We start from the raw sequence: 24,098 nt of genomic DNA on the forward strand, positions 1-24,098 counted from the left end.
TCAGACTCCTTAACACTGTATGATCACACTCAATTCCATTTGCAATTTTCAGACAACTTTTTGAATTGCTGCTAAAATAATGTTTTATCAATGATCATTCATTGTTACATTGTAGTTTGTCCACCACTGTGCCTTTTGTCTGTCTTACATGTTTTGCACTTTCTATGCATTTTAATGCTGCCCTGTATATGACTGTACTCTCATGTCGTCTGTGTTCATATAGCACCCTGGTCCTGGAGGAACGCTGTCTTGTTTTTATTGTACCAGCTGTATATGGTAAAACAACAAATAAAGCTACTCTACTCTAAGATCATTTTTCTTATCTTTTCATAACTAAAAGCAATTAGTAAGTTTTCCACCGAGGACCACAGTTTTCCCTCCCCCTTGATCAACAGTGCCCTTAACTGCATCCTCCATTTCCTGCATCTCTGCCCTCAAACAAACCCACCCCCCAACCGCAACAAGGATAGAATCCCCACAGTCCTCACTCTATCCCACTAATTTCCAAGTCCAACACATCATCCTCCACCACTTGCACTGTGATCCCACCACAAAAATGATATTTTCGCAGGGACCGTTCCCTCTGCGACTCCCTCGTTAGGTTCACACGCCCCAGTAACCCCTCTTCCACACCTGGCACCTTCCTCTGCAGCCAGAAGAGCTGCAAAACCTGCCCATGCACCTCCCCTCTCACCTCTGTCCAAGGCCCCAAGGAATCATTCCAAATCTGGCAGAGATTCATTTGCATTTTCTCTAATATGTTTTATTGCATCTTTGCTCCCAATATGATCTTCTGTACGTTGGAGAGGTCGAGCGCAAACACAGGAACCAATTTAGGGAACATTTATGGTCCATCATCTCCAATCAATCCCACCTTCTGATTGCCAGCCATTTCAACACCCTCTTCAACTCACCTGACAAAATGTCCATCCCAGACCTTGTCCACCATCAAAATAAGACCATACACAAACTGGAGAAAGAACACCTCATCTTCTGCCTCGGGAGTTTACAACCATACAGGCTTAACATAGAACTCCCCAGATTCCAAATTTCTTCATCCTCCCACCTCATCCCAGGCCCAGCTGTCCTTCTCCATCCCACCCCTTAACCTGACCCAACCTGTCCACCTTCCTTCCCACCTATTCGTGCCACCCTTACCACTGACCAATCCATGTACCTCATTCCTGCTACCACCCATCTTTCCCCCAGCCCCACCCACCTCCCTCTATTTATTTCTCAGCACCCTTCCCCAACCCCAATCCTGATGAAAGGTTCCAACCTGTAACATTGACTCCCCTTCTCCTGTGATGCTGCTTGACCTGCTGGCTTTTTCCAGCTCCACTCTGACTCACCAGTTTTCATTTGCTCCACTATTTTTCACCAACCAGCTAGGCAGTTGATCTGTTCAAAGTTTTCTCTCTAATTCTGAATATCCCATAGTTAACCAGCTTGCCAATCTTGGAATTACACTGAAGTGATTCCATATTGTCACACAAGAAAGAAAATGAGTGTTTTGATGAATAATTTGTTAAAATGTTCTTTTGTAAAAAGATATGAGAGTTAAATTACTCTTTTCTATTTGGAATAACATTTACTACTACAATTACATGATCATTAATTTTTAAAAATATTTTAAACAGCTGTATTGTGTTAATTTGCAAGTGAAAGATGAAATATTTACTTGGAAGAAACTCAATAATTACCAAGGAAATCCTCCTACTCCAAGAGACAAACTTTCATGCTGGGTATATAAAGACAAGTGAGTTACTAAACTTTGTATTGCATAACAATGTTCCAATCTTTCTAATTAAGGTTACCTTTTAGAAATCACAATATGGAATTTTATAGTCCTAAATGTCCCAAATTTTATGTGAATAAATGTTTGTGAAATAAATATTGGTCAGAGCATTGAGAAAACCTCTGCATCTCGGGCATCTGTGCCCCCCCGCCCCCCGGCATGGTTGGCACGAGAAAACAGCCTGCCTGTGCTGATTCTGAGCCAGAAGCCGAGAATTCCTGAACCCTACCCATTGAAAGGGAGGCCGTGACGTACGTAGCATTAACTCAAAGGCTCAGTGGTTAGCACTGCTGCCTTACAGCGCCAGGGAACCGGGTTCGATTCCAACCTCGGGCGTCTGTCTGGGTGGAGTTTGCGCATTATCTCCATGTCTGCGTGGGTTTCCTCCAGATGCTCCGGTGTCCTCCCACAGTCCCAAAATGTGCAGGGTGGGTTGGCCATGCTAAATTGTTCTGTAGTGTCCGGGGATGTGCAGGTTAGGGTTATGTAACTTTGGGTGGATTGGCCATGCTAGGTTGTCCCTTAGTGTCCAGGGATGTGCAGGTCAGGTGCATTAGTCAGGGGTAAATGTCGAGTAATGGGGATTGGGTCTGGGTGGGAGACTCTTTGGAGGGTCGGTGTGGACTTGTTGGGCTTGTTTCCACACTGTAGGGATTCTAAGAGGGTTTGGATAGACCCTCAGTGTAATGTCACAACAAATAGACACCATCTTCAACGTTTGTGTAAAGATTTGTAGCCCAGGTGCCAGTTGTCGTGGCTGTGGGTATGTTCGCTGAGCTGGGAAGTTGATTTGCAGACGTTTCATCACAGGACAGCAGACAATCTCTAGAAGTATGGCACTCAGCCACAGACTCCATCAACAAGCACATTGACCTAGACCCAATATACGGGCCGCTTCAACAAACAACTGGAACTGGCAACAAGAGGCAGCAGAAACAGAACCAAATAAATTCCAGAAGACACAGTATAGCAGCGCTTCAAAGGAGGCTCCAGAGCACTGAAGATGTCACCTAGACAGCAGACAAAACGTCTGCAAATCACCTTCCCAGTTCAGCGAACATACTCACAATCACAAGACATCATCTCCTTATATGGTACATCCTCAGTACTGCAAAAAACGGCAGTCAAGTTTGTGTTAATTTATGTCTCTGGAATAAACCCACAGCCGACTTAATTGGGCAAAGGTGCTACTGAATTACAGGTGACAGGGCAAAGGACAACTAATTTTGTATCAGAATTTTACCCACTGAACAACTGTTATACTTTTTTGTTCCTCCATCTATTAAAGTTATAATGTACAATACATTTGCTGGACTAATTTTTATAATGTTCATGTTGACCTTTTCACTAATTTACCAGGGAGTTCTTCGTCACTTTCAGCAACTTCTAAAGTTATTTGTAGCTTGAATGGAACTTCATAGTATTGTAATAATGAGCTACTATTGTAAACTAAAATTAGCAATTGTTGTTGTATTAAAAAAAACTAATTTCTGACAGGTTGATTTTTTTTGGCGGCTATGGATGCAAGAAAATCAGTGAATTAAATGATTCATTTGACGTGAATGAAGCTTCCTGGGTAAGATACTGTCCTTTCTAATTACAACTTCATCTATCTAGTTTTTCATATCTATTTCTGCACCATTTATTACCCAATAGAAATTCTGTGACTGGGGATACTGTTTTAATCACATATTTAACTGAAAATGTCTTACATGTAATACAGGTAAATGTTCTTAAGATATACATTTTCTTAAACATCTATGACCATTTTGATGCAAAGCCTTCAAGTCTTTTTACAAAAAAATTTTGGATTTCTTCAATGTGGCACACCTTCATGCAGGTTGATTGCATCCAGTTTATTGCCCAGCAGTTGTAAGTGGTACTTTGACTTCATCAGAGTGTCCAGGGATAGCATGTGGCAGGCACTATCCAATTTCTTCTTGAAGCTATCATCCAATCTAATGTACAGCACGACTTACCTTGTTGCTGCTGAGTGCTAATAAGGAGTGGACTGAAGCAATGCAGGACTTGGGCCTGGCACCACATGTTGAGCTGCAGCTGTTTGGAACTTTTTTACCAGACTCCAATGTAAATCCTTTTCACAGTGTTATAACTACCTCATTTCTAACTCATTCTCAGACAGTCTAAGTAATGCTACTGCTTCCCTTTTAATTCTCTTTTCTACAACAACACTTTTTATTAACTGCGTAAGATTTGTACCTAGGTACATTGGCTCCATTAAATGTAAAACTTTTCACTATACTCCTATATTGCTGTATTGGAGTACAAGTGACAATAAAGAATATTCTGTTCTATTCTATTGCTGTTTATTTTTTGTCATTGTGTTTAAAAATTTGAAACCTCCCCACAGCATTTATTTACAGCATGGCGTGAGTGACTTGAGAGGGGAAGCTAGCACTTGAGACCCAGTTTAGAAATAAGGGCTTCCCAGACTGAGGTAAAGAGGATTGTTAAATAACATTGTTAATAAAGGGAAGTTTTTTTCCTTGGAGAGCTTTGGACTTGGGTCATTGAGTATATTCAAAGTGGAATGAGACAGAGTGTTGCTCTAAGGGAGACCAGAGAAGTCCAAACAAGTTCAGAGAACCGTGGATGACCAGAGGTATTCAAAATATGATGAGAAAGATAAAAAAGGCTTTTAGCAGGTATAAGGGGAACAAATCAGCAGAGGCATTAGTGGAGTACAGAAAGTGGAGAGTGAAGTTAAGTAAACAGCTAGGAAAGCAAAGAGGAGATATGAGAAAGCTCTGGCTGGTAAAAGTAAGGAAAATCCCAAGGTATTATAAGTTTATTAATGGGAAGAGGATAATGAGGGCAAGAGTATGTCCCTTTAGGGACCAAGGGAGCAGGCTGTGGGTGGAGCTAAAGGACACTGGTAGAATGTTGAATTAGTACTTCATATCCATCCTCACCCAAGAGAATGAGGGTGAAGCTATGGAACCCAGTGGAAGAGACTAAAGGGTGGTTGAGCAAATTGACGTAGGAAAGAATAAGATAATCCAGGTATTGGCAGGCTAAAAAGTGAACACATCTCTAGGTCTAGATGAATTGTGTCCTTCACTGCTGTGGGAGGCAAGGGAGGAGATTGTAGGCACTGACCTAAATATTTTATTCCTCTCTGACCATAGGGGTTGTGCCAAAGGACCGGAGAACTTCTAATGTGGTTCTGATATTTAAGAAGGGTTGTGGAGAGAGGCCAGAGAACGTGAGACCAAATGAGTCTCACGTCAGTCGTAGAGTAACTATTGGAAAAAAATTCTAAATGAGAGCACCTGTCTCCATTTGGAAAGGCAAGGCTTGATCAGGAAGAGTCAGCGTGGTTTTGTCAATAGGAAGTCATGACTAACAAATTTGATTGAATTTTTTGAAGAGTTGACCAGATCTATAGAAGAGGATAGTGCAGTTGATGTAGTTTGTAGGGATTTCATTAAAGCCTTTCACAAGATGCCACTTAGGAGGCTCATCGAGAAGGCAAATGCACATTGGATAAAGGGTAATTTGATAGTGAATTCAAAATTGGCTCATCTGTAGGAGAAAGAGGGTGATGACAGAAGATTTTAGTGACAGGAAGCCAGTAGCATACCATGAGGATCTGTGCTGAGTCCCCTCTTATTCATTTTTATATAATTGACATAGATGACTGTGTGTGGGAGGTTGGATAAGTAAATTTGTGGATGACGTAAAGATTGGTAGGGTGATTAACAGTGAGGTTGACTGTCTTGGGCTACAACAAGATAAAAACGGCATTGTCAAATTGGCAGATAAGTGGCATAAGGAATTCAACTCTGAAAAGTTGATACACTTTGGAGTATTTTGAAAAGGAAGTATTCAGGAATGGTATGACACTAGGAAGTTCTGTAGAATAAAGATATCTTGGAGTGTTTGTCCATAAACATTTGAAGATGGAAGGGAACGTTAGTAGGGTGGTGAAAAAGGCACATGGGACTCTTGCCTTTATCAATCAAGGCATAGATTACAAAGGCCGGGAAGTCATGTTGGAGTTGTGTAGAACTTTGCTGAGATCAGAGCTATGAGTAGTGTGCACTTTTGGTCACCATTTTACAGGAAGAATGTGGTTAAACTTGAAGGGCTGCTAAGGAGATTCACCAGGATGCTGCCTGGGGTGGAAACTTAAGTTATGAGGATATGTTGGATGGACTTGGGAAGTTTTGGGATTAGAAGAGACTAAGGGGTGATCTGATTTGAGGTTTACAAGGGGCATTGACAGACTGGAGAGCGCTTGGTATGTAATAACATTCAAGGCTTTAGGCCAAGTGGTGCTAAATGGGATTAGTTGGAAGGTCAGGTGTTTCTCACATGTTAGTGCAGACTTGATGGGCCGAAGGACCTTTTCAGTACTGTGTGATTCTGAGTCCAAGGTTATGAGGGCAAGGAGGAAAGTGGAATTAATGCCAGAATCAGTTCAGCCATGATCTTGAATGGTGGAGGAGTTGAATGCCCCAATTTGTTTTAAAAAATGATCTAATGAATGTTCAGATTTTGCAAACTGCTGATCTTGCTTTGAAAAGCTTCTCATTACTATTAGCCATTGTTGCTCCATGCATAATGTATTGTGGCTACAACATTGTTGCCATTGCCACATCTGTGGCTAGGTAGTGTTCTACTGGACAATATTGTTATAAGTACATGGAAAATGCCTGAATCAGAACCAAGAGTGTCTTAAACAGTTCACAATCTGTGCTACATTTCCGCCAAACATTATTTGACAGAATCACTTGCGAGTTGTTTGTGATCTGAATAGATTCTACAACGTATTTGAAAGATAATAAATGAACTGGTTATCATTGCTGACTTAAAACTCCAGGTTTTTTGAATATTTTGTTTATGGATTGTAAATCATCTGAATTGGACCTTGTTGCCATTCTATCTTCCTGTCCAGCCTATTTTTATGCTGTATGAAACAAAGCTTTTCTTTAGAGCACCAGTCGCTTCTACTGTCCAAAACTTGCTATTAGTATTAGATGTGTCCATAAGAGGTTTATTTCTTGTATCATTTCAACACTGATAGTTGTTAGTATAATATAGTGAATTTATCCCCTTTAATATTAGACTGATTCACTTTACACAGCAAGGTGTTTCCAATTAAATTGATCAGCATACAGTGACAAGAGACCGCAACTGCACATGAAAAGGAAGAAATTTCCTTCCTAATGAACTTCAGTCAACTCCTGTTACTTGTAGTCTGCGAAGAGAATTTGACTGTTAATGGATTAGTAGGGCATATTTTGCTATACGGTGCAAAGAATCCTCTTTGGTGTAGGTACAACCCATCTCTACAATTTGCAGAAATTCTGGAATTCCCCTCCCTAACTGCATTATGGGGGTATCTACACCAAATAGACTGTCGTAGGTTCAAGGCAGCTCGCCATCACCTTACCAAGGGCGATTACTGAGACCTAATAAATGCTGTCCAGACAGCAAAGCCCACGAGTTAAGATCCAAATCAACAGAAAGAATAAGTGCTTCATAAACTGCAAATGAGAGAGTGCGGGAAACTCAGCTTCATAAAACAACATGAGAGGGAGCAGGTACAGCAACTGCAGAAACACTGCAAGATTGTGTTCAGGGATAATACTTCCTGGAACAGTGTATGCGGCAGTGGACAGCTCACAGCTAGCTGAGCCTGGGGTTCTGTCTATCTGTCAATTTGAGATTATAAAAGAAAGCTGATGTTGCAGGGAAACAGATGAGTGATTGTATGTCAGTATTTTGTTTAGTTGTCTTCCAAAACAATGATAACTTATTTGTAATTGTAAGATTTTACTTAGTGTTGGTAATTTTTTTTAGATTAGATTACTTATAGTGTGGAAACAGGCCCTTCGGCCCAACAAGTCCACACCAACCTGTCACCCACCCAGACCCATTCCCCTACATTTATCCCTTCACCTAACACCACAGGCAATTTAGCATGGCCAATTCACCTAACCTGCACATTTTTTTTTTGGACTGTGGGAGGAAACCAGAGCACCCGGAGGAAACCCGGGCAAACACAGGGAGAATGTGCAAACTCCACACAGTCAGTCACACGAAGCAGGAATTGAACCTGGGTCTCTGGCGCTGTGAGGCAACAGTGCTAACCACTGTGCCACCATGCCGCCCTGTAATAAAACTATTGAATGTGTAAGGGTTATTAATTTTAAATTAACACAAAATAAAGACATCAAGGGGGTGAAATACTGCAGCAGCAGAATGTGGAGGCTTCTGAATGCACCTATCATCCAGGATAAACATCTGCCATGTCTGGCCGCAAGAACTTTGGCTTAGAGGTTATGAGCTGGAGGCTGAGCTACAGACACTGAAAGGTCATGGAGGGAGAAAATTACTTGTATGTTTTGTTCCAGAAGGGAGTCACACCCCTTAGTCTTTTGATTTGGTCAATAATCAGGGACAGGAAGTCTGACTTCAAATGGGGCAGTTTAGAGGAATGAAATGGTGGGAGTGCAGGAGCCTTAGCCCTTGCAATTGTCCAACAGACTTAAGGTTCTTGCTCTCTGTATGGATGAAAGCAGGGGTGGCAGAGTAAATTAGCAAACTGTCCATGGCACCATGGTACAGGAAGTCATTCAAATAGGAGCAGTGATTAGAAACGCAAATGGTCGTATGGAACTACATATTCAGAGGAATACAAGTTATGCACTAGAATATAAATGTTTCTGAGGAGTCTGAATCCATTGGTTTTAGTGAGAGCTTAATTTAAACACATTCTTAAATCTCAGCATTAATTGCTGGCCCCCTATACTAGTACAATGAATTCTCACCCAGTCAGCCTTTAATCAATATATCTATCATGTTCCTTCATTCTTTTAGGTTTCAGGCATCCCGTTGGACCTGATAACAATTGACATAGGTTTCTACCTGATGATGGGCTTTTGCCTGAAACGTCGATTTTCCTTCTTCTCGGATGCTGCCTGACCTGCTCTGTTTTTCCAGCACCACTCTAATTTTGACTCTGATATCCAGCATCTGCAGTCCTCACTTTCGCCTATAGGTTTCTGCAGCTGAGTGTGAATGTCCAGGTGGCTATGCTGCCTGCCTGAAGCCAAGATATGGGTTATCTGTTCAGGCTGGAGAGGAACTTACACTGGAAGGTAGAGGAACCAGTGTTTGTAGTCTGTATAGAGATTAAAAGACATGGGTAGAACTGGGGAAGAAAAAAGATTTTTCTGAGAGTGATAGTGATTTACATATAGAACATTGAATGGTCCATTTACAGATATGCTTTTAATGCTATTCACAAAATAATTTTGGATGAAGACCTGAAATTTATAACAATGTTTGATATCTTTGTCATATTTGATTAGGAGTTTTTTTTTCAGGAAGAAGAGATGTTCTGGGGGTGGAATTATGACATCCATGTCTTTGACCCCAACTTAAACATCTGGTACCAGCCAACAACTAGAGTAAGTTGAAATTTGTAGGATGACCACTTTGTTATCCCAGATTTTATGCTGCATGATTGATAAGTAAATTCAAATTTTAAAATGATTGTAAAAGCTATGGTTAAGTATGTATTACCTTGCTTTACAGTCGTAATATTGATCTTCTAAGTTGTGTACAGTTGTAAAAGTGCATGTATGAAGGGGTCCTTTATATCCACTTTATCCTTTTTGCATGATGAGCCAATTTCAATATTTTGTTCATTCATTCTGACTCAGTCAAGGGCGTGCTGAATGAAGATCAGAAAGATGTGCTTTAGCACAAAATGAAGCAAAATAAAAAGCAATGTCAAATGAATAAATAGTTGCTTTTTGCAAAAGAAATTAATAAAAATGATAATGAATAAAACCAAGTCACAGAGCTATTGATAAAATTGTCTTTGTCTTTTTGCTTAACAAGCAGAGCCAGGAAGACAGACTAGCCCTCCCCACGTTTGTCAATTTTTACAATTGAGTAATTGGAGAAGCTGTGAAAGCAGCAAAACAAGTTTTCTCATTCCACCCTGCCTGAACTTCTATCTGCCCCCATAAGACGCTTCCTGTTGTTATTCTTACATTTGGCAATTGTCATTTAGTAGGCCAATGCCTGTACAGGAAAGTGAGAGAGAGGAAGAGTGCAGCCAAAGATGAAGAAGAATGCAACTTGGCTGTGAAAATAAAGAGACCTTGGAGTGCAGGTTCATAGTTCCTTGACAGTTGAGTTGCAGAGAGATAGGATAATGAAGAAGGCGTTTGGTATGCTTTTCTTTATTGGTCAGCTCATGTTGCGGCTGTACAGGACATTGGTTAAGCCACTTTTGGAATATTGTATGCAATTCTGGTCGTCTTCCTATTGGAAGGATGTTGTGAAACTTGAAAAGGTTCAGAAAAAATTTACAAGGATGTTGCCAGGGTTGGAGGATTTGAGCTATAGGGAGCAGTTGAATAGCCGAGGGCTGTTTTCTCTGGAGCATCAGAGGCTGAGAGGTGACATTTTAGAGGTTCATAAAATCATAAGGGGCACGGATAGGATAAATAGACAAAGTCTTTTCCTAGGGTGGGGGAGTCCAGAACTAGAGGGCATAAATTTAGGGTGAGAGGGGAAAGATACAAAAGAGACCTAAGAAGTAACTTTTTCATGCAGAGGATGGTACGTGTATGGAAGTGGTGGAGTCCAGTACAATTGCAACATTTAAAAGGCACATGGATGGGTATATGAATTGGAAGGGTTTGGAGGGGTGGCAGGTGGGACTAGATTGGATTGGGATATCTGGTCAGCATGGACAAGTTGGAACGAAGGGTCTGTTTCCGTGGTGTACATCTCTATGACTGTATGACTTTAAAACAAAGCATGACATTTCACTTTCACATGGTTTGTTCCTGCTCCAATCACATGATGGGCTACCTGGCAAACTCCTCAGTAGCAAGCACAGGATAGTAATGGCTTATATATGGAGGACAGCAGCTCTGTGCAGATCTGTCACTTCCAGTTAGTGATACTTTGATCTGTGAGTCTGCAGGCCTCCGAGAGCCATAGCAGACTAGGTTCTGGTACATGGACCTTATGCTGGACAACTCACCTTTAGACTCTTGTTATCAAAATTCTTTTGTTGAAGTACCCCTCTTTTCAAATGAATAGTAATCATGGAACCTCCCCATCTAAATTATAATACACGTATGTCCAGGTTTTGAGTATCATATTGTATCACGGTGCCCTTCCTTTTATTTTTAAACCCCCCCTGCCACCATGAACAAAATGGAATGTATCTGGCATCTGTTATCAGATTGTTTATCAGTGATCTTTCTTTCGCTCTCAGCAATTATTCTTGTGTGCCCTTGGCTCTCAGGTGAGGCAGTTAGTCAGCACTGCCCAGGTAAGCTCCTTACTTTGCTATTGCCTCCAGTTGTGACTGATTTGTATACAACTTGACTATTTTTTCAAACCTCTTTGCAACATCTCCTGGAACAAACTGATATATAGAGTTTCTCAATCACTTGCATGTGTTTTCCTCAGATTAGCCTTCATTCTGAAGATGAGTTTTGCTTCACAGATATGGCTACACAATTTTACTCTCATGCACTAATTTTAGTAAAATATGCTTCATTATTTAGTTTTTATAAAAATATTTGCTGTGATTTTGACATACTTGAATGTGTACTGTTTTATAGGGAATACCTCCTCGCCCTCGAGCAGCACATGCATGTGCCACACTGGGAAATAAAGGATTTTTATTTGGAGGAAGAATACTGGTGAGTTGTTTATCTATACTTCTAACTGAAAAACAATGTTAAAAACACTGATGCCTCTATTAAGGCTAAATCACAGACAGTATAGTGAAAGGTGAATTTTTTATGAAGCAAAATTGTACAGGTATATGTTTATCATAAATAGTCAGAATTTGTATTTGGTAATATTTAGTATATGTACATTTTAAAAGGTCTTGTTGATAGGTAGCAATGATCTTTTTTTTTCTCTTGGCAAAATAGTACTGTACCATGGAGGTTTTTTTTAAAATTTGTTCATGGAATATGAGTGTCACTGACTAGGCTAGCATTTATTGCCCATTCTTAATTTGAAGGGTAGTTAAGAGTCAACTACATTGTTGTTAGTCTGTAGTCATATGAAGCCAAACCAGATGATGGTGACAGATTTCACTCCCAAGCATTGTGTGCATGAGTTTCACTGAGCTTCATTAAATAAAAACAAATCAAAACATGATCTATCAAGTCAGATCTGACCTTTGAGATCTGACTTGTCCAGTAATATCAGTTGGAATCAACACTGAAAACTTCTTCCAGTTGTACCAATGGAATGAAACCCCTTGCTGCTAACCTCAAAAATCTCTTCTACAAATTATGCAAGATCATTTGTCCCTATGTCTGATAGATCCTGGAGATGAGATTTTAACTTATTCAAAATTCACCCAATTACACAGTGTTAAATTCAGGCCTTGGATATTCTCCCAAACTGTTTGAAACCCTGTGACTGAGTGATCCTAAGCCCAACCTCTTCCCCCAGTGTTCCTGGATTCCATACCTTCCTCATTCTAAAGATCCAAAACTTCACGTTATGCTGAAATTCAAATGCGCAGGATATTTATCAAAGCTACTCAACAGTTTTCAAGAAATGCCTAAAGGGAAAGGAAAATTTCGAAAATCCAATGTAATAACTCAAAGCACAGAAATGCTCAATAGGTTTGTGTTCTTTGGAGGAAAAAGGGATAAAGGACAAAGGTGAATTGACTACTATGTCTTTGCCACTACTTTCCTCACAGGATCATTCATTTAATCAACTTAATCATTGCTAATAAATTACTTGTGGCTCTATTAAGTTCTTTGGTATGTTTATTAGCCATCATTTATTAATTCATTTCTGTACTTCATTTGATATACTTGTGATTGCTGTATATAAATTTATTCACTGATGTTTGCTGGTCCGCTAACTTATTTGAATTTGCTTGGTATAGTAGCTATGTCTTAAATCATTGTTGCTGAAGTTTCGATTTATGGCACCCATTGTAGTTTGCTAAGCCAATAATTTCTAGATAGTTACAACATTAAATTCACAGAATTATTTTGCCATCTGTGGGCCCTGATGCATGTGGTCGGTGTTGATTTCTTTAGGTTCAAATTCCCTGTTATGCATCATCAAAAAATACATTTCACTAATTTTTACTATTACTCTTTTAATTACTATTGTAAATACTTGTGTTATATATTTTTTATTTTGTAGACTATTTAAAAACACAACATGTGGGACTCCCAGTGTGTAACTTGATAGGAGCTTGAGTAATAAAATTGAAAAACTGTATGTCAGCATATAATTCTGGAGCAAGAATGTCACCATTTCTTAATTGATTTCTCTTCACACGGATCCAATATAGATCCATTTATATTGTCTCATATGTCTGTTGAGTATTGCCACGGTAGATAAGTTGAGATTTCTTTAAATGTGTGGACAAACCACAAATTAGATACTTCTGTTGATGTGTAAAATATATCACTGCTTGATTTCCAGGAAACGAGAATTAATGATTTGCACTGCTTGAACTTAGATACGTGGACTTGGTCAGGAGAGTAAGTAGTTTTGTTTTCTATATAAATATGTAGATTATGTGTAAGCAGTAGTCCACCTTTTCCCTTGATTAATGTTTCTCCTAGTGACTTGTTAATGTTGAAAATCTGTTGACCTTCTATTTGGAAACCTTCCCACCATTGTCTGACAGGGAAGAACTACTAGTTTTTATATAGAACCCTTAGCATAAGACATCTCTGAAGTGCTTTATGGAGGCATTATAAAGCAAAATTTGATGGCCAGCCATATACGGCAGTGCTAGGATAAATGGCCAATAATCAGAGTCATAGAACTATACAGCATGGAAACAGAACCTTCAGTCCAACTCATTCAAGCTGACCAGATTTCCTAAATTAATCTAGATCAATTTGCCAGTATTTGGCCCGTATCCCTCTAAGGAATTCCGATTCATGTAATCATCTAGATGCCTTTTAAATGTTGTAATTGTACAGCCTTCACCATTTCCTCTGGCAACTCATTCCATAAATGCATCATCCTCTGCATGAAAACATTGCCACTTGGGTCCCTTTTTAAATCTTTCCCCTCTCCCCCTAAACCTATGCCCTCTAGTTTTGGACTTCCCCATTCTGAGGAAAATAACTTCCCTATTTACCCTATCCATGCCCCTCATGATTTTATAAACCTCTATAAAGTCATCCCTCAGCCTTTGATGCTTCAGGGAAAATAGCCCCAGCCTGTTCAGCCTCTCCTTATAGCTCAAAATCTCCAACCCTGACAACAACCCTGTAAATTATTTCTGAACCCTTTCAAGTTTCAAAACATCCTTCCTATAGCAGGGAGACCAGAATTACACACAGTAGTCCAAAAGTGGCCCACCCAATGTCCTGCAATATGACCTCCCAACTCCTATACTCATTGCACTGACCAATAAAGGCAAATATACCAAATGTCCTCTTCACTATCCTATCTACCTTGGACTCTACTTTCCAGAACACTGAACCTCTCCAGGGTCTCTTTGTTCAGCAACGCTCCCTAGGATGTTACCATGAAGTGCATAAGCCCTGCCCTGAATTGCCTTTCCAAAATGCAGCACCTCACATTTATATAAATTAAACTCCATCTCCCAGTCCTCAACCCATTGGCCCATCTGACCAAGATGTGGTTGCGCTCAGAGGTAGCTTTCATCACTGTCCACTGCACCTCCAATTTTGGTGTCATGTGCAAACTTCCTAACCATTCCTGCTACGTTCATATCTAACTCATTTATATAAATGATGAAAAGCGGTGGACCTAGCACCAATCCTTGCAGCACCCTGCTGGTCACTGGCCTCCAATCTGGAAACCAACTCTCCACCACCACCTTCTTTCTTCCATCTTGGTCAAAAATAGGTGACCTTTGGTCAAAGAGGTGAATGTAAGTAGTGTCATGAGCAGGGTAAACACAAAAAGGATGTTCCTGAAAGCAGAAACAGGGTACTGAGCTGGATGATTGGCCGTGATCACATTGAAGGGCCAAATGGCCCGCATGAGATCCTATTTTCTATGTCACAAAGGAGGGAAGAGAGATGAAGAGGAAATTCTGTGGTTTGGGGTTTTGGCAGTTGCTAACACTGGAGCACTTGGTCAGAGATACTGAAGAGAAGCACAACTTGAAAGATTGTGGGTTTGGAGGAATTTACAGATGGAGTGGATGAGACACTGGAAAGATTTGAAAATGAGAATTTCAAAATTGATTGTTGCTTATTTATAAATTGATACAAGTCAATGAGCATAGGGTTAATTAGTGAACAGGACTTGTACAAGTTGGCACATAGGCAGTAGACTTTGGATGACCTAAGATTAATGGAGGGTACCTGTAGCAGACTTTCAAGCATTGCATTGGGATGGTCAGATCTACAGGTAACAAAAACATGGATGAGGAATGCAGGAATGGAGTCAGGTAATGTTATAAAGATAGATATAGGCAGCCTGAGAGATGATAGAGCTGTGATTGAAGACTTATCCATGTATTTTATTCAGCTCCTTTACTCTTAGTCATGATTTTTTAAAAAACTTAGTAATCTCCTTTTTGAACATCTTTTACTGTCATTCAGTTTATCATTTTGTCCAACCAGTTAGTCTTGGTTAAATCCACTTTGTTCCGACCGAAATGAAGTGGTTTTAGATCCAACAACTTCATCTTGGATTCTCCTGAATTAGTTTCATTTCCAGCAGACAATCACCAGAGGAAAAATTTGATTAGTTGATAATTCAGGATAGAATCAGTAAATACTTACATGTAAACTAATAAATGATGGTCAGTTTAAAAGACACGTTATGTTTGATTTAACTGAATTTATATGACAGAGAGTTTAAACAATATGGACATATGTGCAGATTTTCAAAAAATGTTTGAAATGTTGCCATAGAAATCACAGGTGTTTGGTGTAAAATTGGATTAAATGACCCTTTGAGCCTCTTCCACCATTGAATCACAATGGCAGATCTGGCTCATGAATACAAAGAAAACGCTCTTACATTGGTAAAAGATAAATGGAAGCAATAAGTGCAGAGGTGTAACTGAATGCTTCTCAGATTTGAGTGATGGAATCCTCATTTCTATTTTTATAAATGTTTGAATTGAGACACAAGCAAACTAATTAGGGGTCATGCCAAACTGAGGAAAATTTAGTGAAAATTTTGATTAGTGGAGTAGGTACATAAGTAGTTCAGCGCAGAAGAGCATGAATTTTGTTACATTTTGATGGAAAATATAATAATAATGAATAAATAATTATCAAATTCTAAAACTTTTAACTGAAAGTTATTAATTGACTTCATGAAGATTATTTCTCATGTAAAAACTTTTCATAAAGGTTACATGCTTCCAAGTACTGAGTTTTACTGGACAAAGTTCTTCAAAACCACAAAATCTCGCTAAAGATTGCTTGCTTTTAATTAGTGAAGATGCTTCAAAATGTATAATTTTGTTTTATCAGTTTGAGATCTGAAGTGTATATTGTTTCCTGTACTATTTCCAGTACTTTACTTGAATGAATAAGAGTTTAGTGTTCACTATCTGGCACACTGTCCAAGAACCTTTGTGCATTAAATTATGTTTTAATTCAGAGGATTGATAACTTTGGAAGGGATCTTCTACATTTGGCTTTCAGAAAAGTGTTTGGGGTGAGCCGCAGTCAAAATAGTTGCTGTAGTGAGAAAACATGCACAGTTATTGGAACATAACCTATCTCCTTTTTAAAAAAAATAAATTAAGATTCATAAATCACAGCAAATGTCACGTCTTTCATAAAGATGAATAAAATTTCATCATTTGTACAAGGTAAATGCATGTTTAATACTTTGGAAAGACACTTATTTGTGTGGTTTTTGAATAAGGAGCAGATAGATATAAAATTACTGTTTTTTTCCTACCCTGTATCTTATCTTTAGAATTACTATTAAAGGAGTACGTCCACAGGGTCGTTCATGGCACACTTTGACTCCTGTGACAGATGATCAGCTTTTCCTTTTTGGGGGATTAAGTGCAGAAAGTCAACCTCTTAGTAAGTATGCACATTTGTTTTCCTTTGTACAGAAGATATGACTACAGCCACACCCTTTTTTCTTGGAAAAGTGTTGTTGGCTACGTTTCTTTTTCTCCATTTTCATTTTCTCTTTTAAGCTACACTTCTATTGTAGTGACAGTCCAACCAAGTCTAAAATCCCCTGAAGTATTTTTCCCTCTCCCTGCAATCCCTGATATATCCCCAACCCTCATTCTCCCCTCTCCATGATCCTACTTTCCACAGTGCTGATAGCTCCTCTTTTTCCTCCCTGCCCATTTGTAATGTCTTCGTTCTGTACTCAAACTTTGTTCCACAATTATCCATGATTTTCCAACTCTTAACTTTGGGGCTCAGACCAATCTACTCTCAGTTGTTCGTAGATGGTATTGCTTATTTTATGTGGATGCATCATAAATTGGGGAGGGTGACAGCACTGCTGGGAAAATATATTGTACTGAAATATCCTCGGCCATTCATTCCTGGAGAACTTTGGGCAACCCTGTCAGTCCATCATTTTGAAGCTTAGAGCATTGAGATGGATTAGAGAGACTGCTGATGATTTGCGACAAGAAATGTAAGGAGCCCTCTTAACGTGATTTTAAAAAGCATATTGCATGTTTGTGCAAAACAAGTGTCTGTTATTAATATTCTTGGATAAATAATAAAGCTTGTACTTAGATATACAGCATAGAAACAGGCCTTTTGGCCCAACCATTTGATATATATTTTATTCAAGCCTCCTTTCTTATTTAAAATTATAGTCATAACCATTTAGTCCTTTCTTCTTCATGCTTGCCTAGTTTTCCCTTGAATGTTTCAATACTATTTGCTTAAAACATCACCTGTTGTCACGAGTTCTACGTTGTTACCACCCTGGATGAATTCCGTATTGGATTTCTTAATGATTATCTTGTATTGACAAGTGGAAATATTCTCTCTGTATCCACTCCATCAAACCATTCATCATTTTTAAAAACCTCTCAATCTTTTCTTAGGAGAAGGAACAAAAGTAGGCCACTCAGCCCTTTGAGCCTGCTCTGCCATTTAATAAGATCGTGGCTGATCCAATGTTAACCTCCAGCCTATATTACTGTATACTGTCAGTAATCTTTAATCCCATTAGAAATAAAGAATCTATTTACCTCCCCTGAGCAAGGGAATTCTAGAGACTGTCAACATTCTGAGAAAAAATAAAATCTTTATCTCTGTCCAAATGGGTGACAACTTACTTTTAAACTGTGACCCTCCAGTTCCAGATTCTTCCACAAGAGGAAACATCCTTTGCAGTCAAATCCCCTCAGGATGTTATATGTTTCAATTAAATTCCCTCTCTTCTAAATTTCAGAGGATACAAGGGTAGACTATCGAGCCTTTCCTCAAGGAGGCCCACTCAAGCAGGTATTAGTCTGGTAAACCTGCTCTGAACTGCTTCCAACAGATTAACGTGCTTCCATTGGTACATTGATCACTGCAGATGTGGTCTCACCAATATCCTTTAAAACTGAAGTGTAACACCTCTATTTTTACATTCAGTTTCCCTCATAATAAAACCTAACATTCCACTAGCTTTCCTGATTACTTGCTGTACCTGCGCACTAACCTTCTGTGATTCATGCATTAAGACACCCACATTTCTCTGCACCTCCGAGGTCTACAACTTGTCACCATATGGATAATCACTTTTTTAACCTTTGGTTCAGATGCCCAATCTTTCGATCTTTTCCAGATATGCATACCCAATCATTTACTTGTAAATCTTCATTGTATCTAAATATGGTGACCAGAACTGTATGAAATAAGGGAAGTCCTCACTTAAAGTAATGGTTGCCTTCATGAAAATCACAACTTTGTGAAACATTCTTAAGTGAAGCATTTTTTTCCCATGGGAATCAATATTAAAGCAGTAAGTTACATTTCTATGGACATGTTTGCTTGAGGGTAAAAAAAAATATACAGGTTGAAACATCATATTGCACATGTGTAAATTGCATATTCCAGCTGAAGTAACTTTCAAAGTAAGCTAAATCACTAAATATAAAAGTAACACTGCCATTCGGTACTTATGGATTTTTCCCAGCAAACCACAAATTGTAGGCATTTAGGAAAGTACACCATTTCAATCAGGAACAAAGTAACCTTTAAAAAGCAAAGAAATATGGTGTAACTTATTTACCAGTAATATGAAAATTAAATTCGCCTGAAGTTTTAATCAAGTAAGTTTCATCTTTTGGCAGAAATTGGTCAGAACTGCCTACTAGTGAAGAGAGGTTATTGACAGGGGCAAGGGCAGAGGGGCTGATTGTGAAAGGAAAAACATCGGGAATTTTTTTGAGAACAGGCATGCTACACTCTAAGGCAATAAGAAATAATATTGAACTGAAATTCAACATTTTTCCAAGAGGTGACCAGGTTGTAGATGAGGGCAGTGCATTTGATGTAGTCTACTTGGATATCAGCAAGGCTTTTGAGAAGGTCCTGCTTCGGAGACTGATAGCAAAGGTAAGAACCCATAGGATCCGAGGAAATTTGGCTAATTGGATGCAAAATTGCTGAGTAGCAGGAAGCAGAGGTGATTGTTGAGGGTGTTTTTGTAACTGGAAGTCTGTGTCCAGTGAGTTTCTGTAGGGTCATTGTTGGGCCTTTACTATTTGTGGTATAAAAGATTTAGACCAGAATGTACGCGAGTTGATCAGTAAATTCTGAAAGTAGGAAAATTGATAGGGCAGTAAATAGGAACAACCTTAAGTTACAGGAGGATATGGACAATCTGATCATATGGACTGATCAGTGGCAAATAGAATTCAATCCAGGTAAGTGTGAGGTGATGTACTTGGGCAGGACAGACATGGCAAGGGAATACATGATGAACAGTAGGACCCTAGGAAGCGCTGAGGATCAGAGGGACCTTGTGCTTGTACACTTGTCATTTAAGGTAGCAGGACAGGTAGATAAAATGGTTAAGGAGGCACATGGGATTCTTATCTTCATTAGCTGAGACATAGAGTTTAAGATCAAGGGGGTGTTGCTGAAAACTGCATAGAGTATTGTGTGCTGTTCTATAATGTGGATTCCAGGAAGGATTTGATAGTGAGTTTTAATTGTGAAGAGAGATTGGATAGACTGGGATTGTTTTCCTTAGAACAGAGGAGACTGATGGAGGAAGCGTGTTTGAGCTATATAAAGTTATGAGGCTTAGACAAAGTACATAGGAAGGAACCTTTTCCCCTTGGTGGAGAGATCCAATAACCAGGGGACATAGATTTAAGGTAAAGTGCAAGACATGTAGAGGGGATGTGAGGAAACTTCTTTTCAGTCGAATGGTGATGGAAATCTGGAACTCACTAAGGGTAATGCAAATGGCATGATGGCTCAGTAGTTAGCACTGCTATTTCACAGCACCAGGGACCTGGGTCCGATTCCATCGTCGTGCAACTGTATGGTGTTTACACATTCTCCCTTTGTCTGCATGGATTTCTTCCAAGTGCTCTGGTTTCCTCCCACAGTCCAAAAATGTGCAGTTTTGATGGATTGGCCATGGGAAATGCAGGATAACAGGAATAGGGTAGGGTGTGGGCCTGAGTGGGATACTCTTCAGAGGGCCAATATGGGCATGATGGAACCTTCCCCACTGAAGATTCTGTTCTAGAAGCAGAAACTCTCATAACATTTATGTATTTAGATGTGCACTTGTGATGCCAAGATAAAGTGGGCGGCACGGTGGCACAGTGGTTAGCAGTGCTGCCTCATAGCAACAGGGTCCCAGGTTCAATTCCAGCCTTGGACAACTATCTGTGTGGAGTTTGCACATTCTCCCCTTGTCTACGTGGGTTTCTCCGGGTGCTCCGGTTTACTCCCGCAGTCCAAAAGTGTGCAGGTCAGGTGAATTGGCCATGCCAAATTGCCCGTAGTATTAGGTGAAGGGGTAAATGTAGGGGAATGGGTGTGGGTGGGTTGCACTTTGGGGGGTCGGTGTGGACTTGTTGGGCCGAAGGGCCGGTTTCCACACTGTAAGGAATTTAAGTAGTCTAATCCAAACAAGTCTATTGGATAAGGGCTGGAAAATGGGTTTGGAATAGTTAGGTAGTTGTTTTTGACTGGTGCAGACTTGATGCAGACAATCCCCTCTCCTCCGTCTCTGGACTTGACCGGAGCCTTTCCTGACCGCCAGACCTTCCACACACCCTGACCTACCCTAAACAGCTCCATCACTTGCTTGGCCCTCTTGTCTCCCCACCTGGTACCTTACATACCTGTCAACCTATCTACCTGATACTCTACTTATCTAGATTATATGGCACTGTAAACTCTCACCTAAAGCATGTACTTACCCTTTCACAGGCGCTGACAAAGTTAATGTCTGTGATGTTCGACTTTTAAATCACAGAATATGGTAACTGATTGGTGTAGTTTGTCTTCTCCTGACTACTGCACTACAAGGAGTTTCTCAGAATGAAATTATAGCTTCATGTTTCTGAAAAAGCCCCAATCAGAATCTCCTGTTAGAAATGCACAACTCTTTCATCATGTAAAAAAGGAGCAAAATGTCAATATCCATGTGATTACCACTCCTCAGACAATCCAGCCCAAAGCTAATGTAAACATGTATATGTTAGGAAACTTACTAGCATTAAGCTAATTACCTTTTATATGTTATTAAAATTTTTACAATATATGAAGAAAATTAGAAATCTCATTCAGAAATTCAAATGAAGTATGAGAAAAAAATCTCTTTGGAGAGTAGCATTTATTACTGTGTTGTTAATTCATCAGTTGCTGCATGATTTTCTGTTTAAGAATAAGACTGAAAATTATATGGATTTATGAACCATTAGATAAACAGTATTTGAAATGTAGTGGACCAGTTCTGGAATGATGGGATCTATAGAAAACAGCTGATTGACATTTAATAGAGTAGGTAAAATGGTTCTGATGTTTAGGTTTGTTCAGTTTTCCATGAGTCAGCCACAGGCTTTCTAGAGTTTTACATTGAACTTGGTTGCCTTCTTTGCTAGAAAATGGACCCCCACAGAACACACCCTCGGTGGAGAGAGCAACTTCTAGATAGGCAAGAGTTATTTCTGTGTTCTGTACTATGAACTGGCACTCATGAAGTAATGGTTTATTAGGTTTTTAGGTATGAGACCTTTTTGTATTTAATAACAAGTTGCTGATTTGTATTTTGCAAACACCACCTGATTTGAGCAATTCAGTTGATTTTACAGTTGTGTGTTAGTTGGTAGCTGTCTTTGCCTTAGAATATGGGATTTCAGGACTAGGGGTGACATTTTTAAGGTGAGAGGAGAAAGAATTAAAAAAGACCATGAGGCGCAATTTTTTTATACAGGGTGGTTCGCATGTGGAATGGACTTCCTGAGGAAGTGATGGATCTGGGTATAATTACAATGTTTAAAAGTGGCTATACAAGATTAAATTAGATTACTTAGGGTGTGGAAACAGGCCCTTCAGCCCAACAAGTCCACACCGACGCGCAACCCACCCAGACCCATTCCCCTACATTTACCCCTGCCCCTAACACTATGGGCAATTTAATATGGCCAATTCACCTAACCTGCACATTTTTGGACTGTGGGAGGCAACCGGAGCACCTGGAGGAAACCACGCAGACACAGGGAGAATGTGCAAACTCCACACAGTCAGTCGCCTGAGGTGGGAATTGAACCTGGGTCCCTGGCGCTGTGAGGCAGCAGTGCTAGCCACTGTGCCACCGTGCTGCCCACACGTTTAACTTAAAGATGTTTAACTTAACCTTTTAAGAGAATTTTAGTGCAATATATGATGTCCAGCACATTCAACCCATCCAATCCAGTCACCATTTATCCTTCAGTCAAACCTTCTCTCATTCTTCCTTACCTACCTTATTCGTGTAACCATGTAATCCCTTCTACCTTGTATGCAAATGTAGCTTTCCTGAAAACTGTTCTTTTCATCCTTTTCCTGATGAGTATAAACTTGCACCGTTGCACATTATTTATGATTGAATGGTCTGATCAGAAACTGATTATATGTACTACACAGACGTACATGCATACATACCCCCACTCTGCAGCCATAGCATCCTTGTTGTGGAGGAAGACCCATCTCCTGCAGCTGTCCCGTATTCGTATTGCAACTTCAACAGTCCATGCAGCACCAGAGCTTTGGTAGTTGGCACTGCCAGGACTGTGTAGGTGGGCCCATGAAGGAGGCCTCATGGATCCTGGGGTGAGTAATTCACAGGTATTGGGCCTGGAGCCTTTCTCCACCTGAGGGAGGGATGAGTAGGAAGAAAGGAGGAGTGCTGTTGTCTTGGGGAAATCCCCAGTGGGTATACGCTGCCCTCCAAAGATGGTAAGACAGTACCCTTCATACTTTCATGCTGTTTTTGATAAGTGTTGGTCACTCTTGCCTGACTGTCCATGCAAACCATTTTATGGTGTACGTAGGATAATACTAGAGTCAGTGATCTTTCAACAAGCTTAATTGAATTGTAATTGTTTATGTGCAGTATGCTGACACTGATATTTGCAGCCGCTTACCCTCCATATTATTCAGCAGCTTGTTCTAAGGTGAGCTTGTGGATAGGTGGGAAGGTGGTGGACACGACACCATTATGTGCTCCTCTACCAAAGGTACACCTGAAGAAGAATAAATATTCAACCCCTTTAATTGTATGTGAAATATAATTCTCAGTTAAACAACAACCATTGCACCGGAATGTAGGTAATCTATCATTATTCCAGTTCCAGTTATAAATTATTAATAGCAGTGATGACTTCAGCTTTAAGTCAGAAGTAACGTTCCTTATTTCTTCCAGGTGATGCATGGATTTACAATGTTGGAGCTGCAGAATGGAGGCAATTAGAACACTGCCCTAGAAATAGACCAAGGTAAAAACAAGCCGCTTAGAGTTTCTACTGAAGAATATAACATTGTTTATACTGCACATAAACAATATTCAGTATCTTCTATTATTTAATAAGATTTTTTCAGATTTAGCCATATTTCAATATTTAGGCAGTGGACAGGTACAAGACGACAATGAAGGTAACATTTATGTCAATTTATATATATGTTGTAACAAGTGGGCAATTTTATTTATATCCTCAATCATCTGCAGAATCTCTAACACTAAAGGTGCACTGACCAGTTCTAAATTGTTTGAAGTACAGAATCAGTTTTTAAATAGGAATTATAATAATTTAACTAACCTAATTTGGGAAAAAAGCCTAATTAAAAAATAAATTAATTTGGAAAAGAAA

The 24,098-nt window shown here is 39.6% G+C and overlaps 1 protein-coding gene across 3 annotated transcripts in view; it reads left to right on the forward strand.

The window, feature by feature from the left end:
- The window catches only part of LOC140476222 (kelch domain-containing protein 1), an 81,305-nt gene that overhangs the window by 39,291 nt on the left and 17,916 nt on the right, over nucleotides 1–24,098 (forward strand). For all 3 annotated transcript variants that reach the window (XM_072568477.1, XM_072568475.1, XM_072568476.1), the window contains 7 exons: nucleotides 1,641–1,759; nucleotides 3,296–3,374; nucleotides 9,157–9,240; nucleotides 11,425–11,505; nucleotides 13,274–13,332; nucleotides 16,724–16,836; nucleotides 23,654–23,726. In XM_072568477.1, coding sequence (XP_072424578.1) covers nucleotides 1,641–1,759; nucleotides 3,296–3,374; nucleotides 9,157–9,240; nucleotides 11,425–11,505; nucleotides 13,274–13,332; nucleotides 16,724–16,836; nucleotides 23,654–23,726 — 608 coding nt within the window. The remainder of the gene's footprint in view (nucleotides 1–1,640; nucleotides 1,760–3,295; nucleotides 3,375–9,156; nucleotides 9,241–11,424; nucleotides 11,506–13,273; nucleotides 13,333–16,723; nucleotides 16,837–23,653; nucleotides 23,727–24,098) is intronic.

Source organism: Chiloscyllium punctatum, chromosome 4 (assembly GCF_047496795.1).
Source record: "Chiloscyllium punctatum isolate Juve2018m chromosome 4, sChiPun1.3, whole genome shotgun sequence".
Lineage (NCBI taxonomy): Eukaryota > Metazoa > Chordata > Chondrichthyes > Orectolobiformes > Hemiscylliidae > Chiloscyllium > Chiloscyllium punctatum.